Source organism: Rhea americana, unplaced genomic scaffold, assembly GCF_003343005.1.
Source record: "Rhea americana isolate MKP2758 unplaced genomic scaffold, rheAme1 scaffold_59, whole genome shotgun sequence".
In the NCBI taxonomy this organism is placed as follows: domain Eukaryota; kingdom Metazoa; phylum Chordata; class Aves; order Rheiformes; family Rheidae; genus Rhea; species Rhea americana.
The window spans coordinates 993,411-999,989 of record NW_028186745.1 but is presented as its reverse complement, the minus strand read 5'-3'; the positions used below and the strand labels follow the sequence as shown (position 1 = coordinate 999,989).

Genomic DNA, 6,579 nt, shown 5'->3' with positions numbered 1-6,579 from the left:
ATTATTAAAGGAAGACCATACTGCAAAGCCATAAGCCAGAAATGCTCAGGGCCCACAAAACAAAATAATTTAGAGATGTGAGTAGGCATTTTCCAAGAGACTAGCACGGAGTTTGCTTCGTTGCATAGATACTGGTACAGTATGCACTGTACTTAACAGGTTTCAGCTGCCTTGAACATTTCTTTGCCATTACAGTGAAGCCATCATAAGCACACTTGCTGATAAAAATCTGCCTATGGAAGACTTGCATGTGGTTGAACCTACTGCAATCTCTTAATGGAATAAAAGTGATAAACACTATGAATGCTTACACAGTTGGAAAAAAAATCCAAAAAGCCAACATGCACAAACTTTTTGACCATACTTTGATCTATTAAAATTCCTGACTAACCTGTACTTTTGCTGATGTCACTGCTGCTCCTGTATGCTGTATATTTAAAATTTCACATCATGCTCTGAAAAAAAGCCAATTAATAAGAAAAACAAACTGCTTTAAAATATGTAAAGCTGTATTTATCTTTAATATATACAAAGGAGTTCTTTGACTTTGTTCATGCCATGACTCAAATGGAAGGTGGAGGCAGTTAGGTCAATACAGCAATACCAATTAAATGGCAGAAAATCAATTAAAAACTTTTTTTGCATAGTAGTATAATGATACTTGAATAAAATATGTTGTAAAATGCAGTGATACTCATCAATAGCACTGCATGACTGTATCCCTCCCAAAAATTTCATATAGAAGTCCTGAAGTCAATTACATCCTGTACTGAGTGTAAAGTGAATCCTATTCAAGCATTTATTTCCACTTCATACAGAAGAGTAATACCATGTAACCTGCAAATGAACTCAGCTTCTGTCTACATTATAAGGAACACAAATGAGAGAAGAAAGACTTCCTCTAACAATGGTCCATTTTTTCCACTGATTTGGTCTTGAACACTCATTTGAAGGGCCTGATCTACCACCCACCCCAAACGGTGAATCTCCATTAGACTTCAGGGGTTCAAGGTCAGCCCCTCCAACCTGTGTGAAATAGGGGCAAAACTGCATCACTCTGAGCCTCAAACATGCAAACATTTGTGCACACGTGCTTGACTAAACTCATGAGATGCATTTTTGATCCTGACACCCATGGGAGTAGTAGGACTTGTTCATATAGTAGCAGGAAAGCATGGGTGTTTGCATATGCAGGGCCCTATCTGATAGCAGTTTTATACCCACTTTGGCTCAAAATATCTGCAATATACATAAATACCAATACCAATAAAAAGTACAGGGAATTTAAATGGCATTACTAACAAAGGGTATTATTTCATATCTAGTTTGTGTTAGTGACACTTGGTTATTCAATATATTCTAGCATATGATGTCCATTTCTTGAGTACCTGCTGCATCCTAGATTCGTTTCTCGGTGTAATAGCGATTCACAGCCATAGTAAGATATGATATAGTCCCTTTAGAATCAAGATTGATTTGATTCTTTAGAACTGCACCTTATTATTTAAAAGCAGGACCCCTGCTGTCCTAATGTTTTAAACACTGTGATCTCTCAAAATGTGTTTATTGTACTAGTTTTGTATTGTAGATTATGATAGAAACTGGATTTTATAGCTTTTTAAAAGCAGTGTTAATATTAGGCTACATAGTGACAGAACAAACTCTGTGTATACTCATATTATTAATATAAAAGCTGTGATTATCTTTTGCCTTAAATAAACATTAAATATTATGATTTGGCATTGGATTGGTTAATTCCTTACTTATTTTTCATAGCACCTGCAACTTTTCTTTCTGGAGCAGTGATGACTCATTGCCCCAAAAGCTTTTCAGTGGTAATGTGTTATCAAAGGTAAAACTTCATCTGAGAGTTAGATAAAACATCCAGGCKGCACACAGTAACTATCCCATGGTAGTTTTCCAGGGGATAAGAGAAGAAAAGAGAAGCTTTTGGCCTATGGGTTTGTTTCCCACTTATGCATTTATTTTTAGCCTACTTAAATTCCCACTACATATGGCCTCTTCCTTCTCCAGAAAGGACCTTCCATTCCCAGTGAAGAGCATTAGATGGTGAATTCACCTGAGCCTTTCCTTAGCAAGGCTTCCATCTTTGCCATCACCAGCTGAGCGCAGAGGCAAGTGATAGGACTCCAGATTTGTCAAAACTGCATTGAAGAATGGTAGCTGATAAACAGGAATAGCTATTAATGTTATCCCATTAATAGGCCAATAACATTTCATATCCCATATCTTCCCTTTCCTGTTACATTCCTGTTAGGTCTCAGGTCTCCAGCTAATCTCCACATGCAGAGCTACAATTACCTGGGAACAGGCAAGGACAAACAAAGTCTATCAGAGAAGGCATGACAGCCAGCTGAGCATGAACCAAGTATCTGCACCAAGAGAGGAGTGACAGGGATTGGGGACCTCCCTGTGCAGGATGGAGACACCATCTGCCAACGTGATTTGATGTGTCAGAAGCTCTGTTTCTCACCAGGCACTCAGATTCAGGATGTTGTGGAGAGACTGCCAAGGCTTGTCTGGCCCCTGGGCTGTAATCCTTCACTGCTCATCCAAGTGGGCATCAACGATACTGTCAGGGTGACCTTGATCATATCCAGCACAACTGCAGAGCTCTGGTGGAGAGGAGGAAGGGCATGAGAGGCATGTGGCCTCCCAGATCCTGCTGGTGAAGGGGAAAGGCTCAGGGAGGAGCAGACAAATTCTGCTAGCAACACCAGGCTGCACAATAGGTGTGGCAGGCAGCATTTCGTATTTTGTGAACATAGGAACCTTTGAGGCAAAAGGCTTGATGAGCAAGGATGAGATCCATATGACAAAGTGGGACAAAAATGACTTTGCCAGCAGGYTTGCTAATCTGATGAGGAACTCTTTAAACTAGATACACCCGGGGATGGTTACCAGGACTTGCAGGTCCTTTTCTGCAAAGGTGTTTTCTAGTCAGCGAGCACCTCTGCCTTTACTGTTCCACAGGGTTATTTCATCCCAGGTGCAGGACTTCGTACTTGCCCATTCCTTTCAGGCACTTTCTCCAGCCTGTCCAGGCCCCTCTGAAGAGCAGCCCTACCTTCTGCCTGTCAAGCTCTCTCCCTAGTTTAGTATGTCTTACAATACAAAGGAGCTCAGCACTGTTTCTTACACCTCTGTGGGAATGAAAATTATTTGAGGAGCAGGTACTTCTCATTTGGCTGTCTGGCTCCAACGCTACAGCAGACAAATATTATTGCCTGTCTATTCCAGCTGCGTCACCGCCTGCAGCAAGCCATAGCAATGCTCGTGGATCCGTACTGGGGATGGCTAGATGAGCAGTGCTGCTCAGGCCTTCCCGACCGCTCCTTCGGCATGAAGCAAGGCGGAGGCTCACCGAGCCCCTGTGCACAGAACCGTTCAGCAGAGCCGCTGCCAGAGGCGCAGGCATTTCCCAGCACTGTTTCTCCCCCCACCAAGAGGCAAGGCACAGGACCTCCTGCCCAGCTCGGGAGCCAGCCTTCCCTCCACCAGGGCTGAAGAAGGAGCTGGGCTCGCAAGTGGCTTTGTGGCGCCGCCGAGAGCCACCTCCCCCCGGGCGGAGACGGGCGCCGCCCTCCGCGCCGCCGGCTCCCGCTAGCGGGCGCCGCGCGCGCCGCGGCCGTTGGGCGGCCGTTGGGCGGGCCGGGGCGCGGCGGCGGGGGCTGGGGGGGGGGGGAGGGGCGGCCGCGGCGGAAAGGCGCCCGCATGCGAGCCGCTGGCTCGGGGCGGGCGGCGATGAAATTCCCGGGCTCGGTCCTCATCTCCGTCGTCCTCTTCGTGGCCGAGACGGCGGCAGCACTGTGCCTGAGCGGCACGTACGGCTCGGCGGGGGACCGCATGTGGCAGTGGCTGACGCTGCTGTTCGCCCTGCTGCCCTGCGTGCTGGTGCAGCTCAGCCTGGTCTTCGTCCACCGCGACGTGAGCCGCGACAGGCCGCTGGTGCTGCTGCTGCACATCCTCCAGCTGGGGCCCCTCGTCAGGTCGGTGAGGCCGGGGGAAGCCGCGGGGCCGCCGCCCGTGGCCGGGGGCGGTGGCGGCGGCGGAGCTGCGCGCACCTGCGCGGCCTGGGTGCGGCAGAGTTGCCCTTGTGCGCGGTAAACACTGTTTTTGAAAGCCTAGGGGAGGGATAATACATATTTTTTCCATTTTATTTTCTTTTTTTTTTTTTGCATGCCCCCTAGGCAGAAACATAATGCGGGGCGTGGTGTTTTCTGGCCTTCAGTAAAGACTTACCGATGGGTAAAATGGATTAGGTTCTCCTGAGAGGCTGCAGGTAACAGCCAGGCAGGCGGTAGAGAGGCGATCCTTACAGAGGCTGGTCCTTCTGTGTGTGCATTTGCCGTATCTATTTTCTGTTCGTTTAAGTTGTTTGACTCTTTGCAAATGAGATCAACCACTTGACGGCTGTGTTTATTCACTGCCGTTTTGTCCTTAATACTACRCGTAGTGCAATACCACTTACAATAGAGAGAAGAAGACTTTGCGACTGTTAGTTTAGCAAGATGATGGCAACGCTCCCATCTCTACATGCTGGAAATACTAGTARTGCTCTAGTCTGTCTCTTCCTTCAGAAAGTGAGCTTCTTGCTGTAAATTCCCTGCCAAACAATTAGAGGCATCAGTGCAATTCCAATTGCAAATGTGCTTAGAAAAAAGATGGCTAGTTAGTACAAACCCAGGMCAAACATTTGCCGGGGACTTCATTTTAAAATTATGTTCAGATCACATCCTTAAAAAGAAAGGGAAGTAAGTGCAGCAATTTTGCAGTACAGGTTAGGAGAGGCATCTCCAACTTCTTGAAATTCCCGGGGGGAGGAGGGGTGGAAACAGAAGATCTGAGATGCTCAAATGAAAGGATGAATAGATTAGTGGATTTTCTTTTTAATTCTCAGGAACAGATCTTGACTTTTTTTTTTTTCTTTGACGTGAACTAAGTAACTAAGTAGGATTTCACTTTTTTTTTTCAAGTGTTACGTAGTTACAATGCTAGACGCGCCCCCCCCCCGCCCCAATTACATAGAAAACATTTTCTTCTGTGTTGGTCAACTCCCAGATACAGTAGTTACTGTAAAATTATGCATGGGCTTATGGGAGCCATCTCATTTCCATGAATCCTGGTGTGTAACTTGCACTGCATTTCTCCATTTCTCAAAGATTTACTGAACTTAGAATTTCCTGAAAGTTTGAAGATGTTCCAGAAAATTTACAGCATATTTGTAGCACAATGTCCATGGCAGCATTTAAACAGTACTAAGTGATGCCTGGTAACCTCTATTTAGACCCAGGATAACTTTAATTATTAATTAAGAATGCAGTACTGTCRTGCTGCCTGAAAAACCTACTTCCTACTAAAGGCTGCAAGGACTGTACTAATTAAGAGGAAGAATTTTAAAGAAACAAACTTCTCTTTAGATGCAGAGAAATGTATCAGTTCTTAGGATAGTAGTACAAAACTGAGAAAGTGAAGTAATTGGTCTGAGACAGACATCGAAGGTAGTTACAAGCTCTTTCTTCTTTTATTCCTCTGCATCACCTTCCTATCCACTGCTGCTAAATATTTTGTGTCCATCAGAAGAGGGAACAGATCACTTTTATCAAGTGTAGATCTAGACTGTAGAAGTCCAGGTGCTATCTGCATATGAAATTCTTCATCTTTCCCTCTTTTACACAGTGAACTTTCTATCCTCAAGTACCATAAGCAGMGGTCTGAGAGCAGTTTTGCCTAGAAGGCAGAATATTATTGGGTTGTATTACTACTTCAATATGGCTTTAGCCATTGCAACYTGGAGTCCAGTTAGAGGCATGTGTCTAGTGGCGTCCCCCAGGGCTCAGTACTGGGTCCCRTYCTGYTCAACTTYYTCATCARTGACCTGGATGAGGGGACAGAGTGCCTCCTCAGCAAGTTTGYTGATGATACCAAGCTGGGAGGAGTGGCTGAYACASCTGAGGGCTGTGCTGCCATYCAGAGAGACCTRGACAGGCTGGAGAGTTGGGCGGAGGGGAACCTCATGAGATTCAGCAAGGGCAAATGCAGGGTCCTGCACMTAGGGAGGAATAACCCTAGGCATCAGTACCAGCTGGTGGCTGACCTTCTGGAGAGCAGATCTGCAGAGAAGGACCTGGGAGTGCTGGTGGATGACAAGTTGACCATGAGCCAGCAATGTACCCTTGTGGCCAGAAAGGCCAATGATCTCCTGGGGTGCATTAGGCAGACTGTTGCCAGCAGGTTGAGGGAGGTGATCCTGCCCCTCTACTCAGCCCTGGGGAGGCCTCATCTCGAGTACTGTGTCCAGTCCTGGGCTCCCCAGGACAGGAGAGACTTGGAGCTCCTGGAGAGAGTCCAGCTTAGGGCTACAAAGATGATCAGAGGGCTGGAGCATCTGGCCTAGGAGGAATGGCTGTGAGAGCTGGGCCTCTTCAGCCTGSGGAAGAGAAGACTGAGGGGGGATCTTATCAATGTGTACAAGTACCTGAAGGGAGGGTGTCAGGGGCACGAGGACAAACTCTTTTCAGTTGTCCCATGTGACAAGACAAGAGGCAATGGGCAGAA

The 6,579-nt window shown here is 46.4% G+C and overlaps 1 protein-coding gene across 1 annotated transcript in view; it reads left to right on the top strand.

Annotated features, from left to right (window-relative positions):
* The first annotated feature begins 3,715 nt into the window (after window positions 1-3,715).
* Window positions 3,716-6,579, top strand: part of XK (X-linked Kx blood group antigen, Kell and VPS13A binding protein) — an 18,548-nt gene continuing 15,684 nt past the window's right edge. Inside the window, exon 1 of the mRNA XM_085319432.1 lies at window positions 3,716-4,010. Within this exon, the coding sequence (XP_085175558.1) occupies window positions 3,736-4,010 (275 nt within the window). The 5' untranslated portion in view covers window positions 3,716-3,735. The remainder of the gene's footprint in view (window positions 4,011-6,579) is intronic.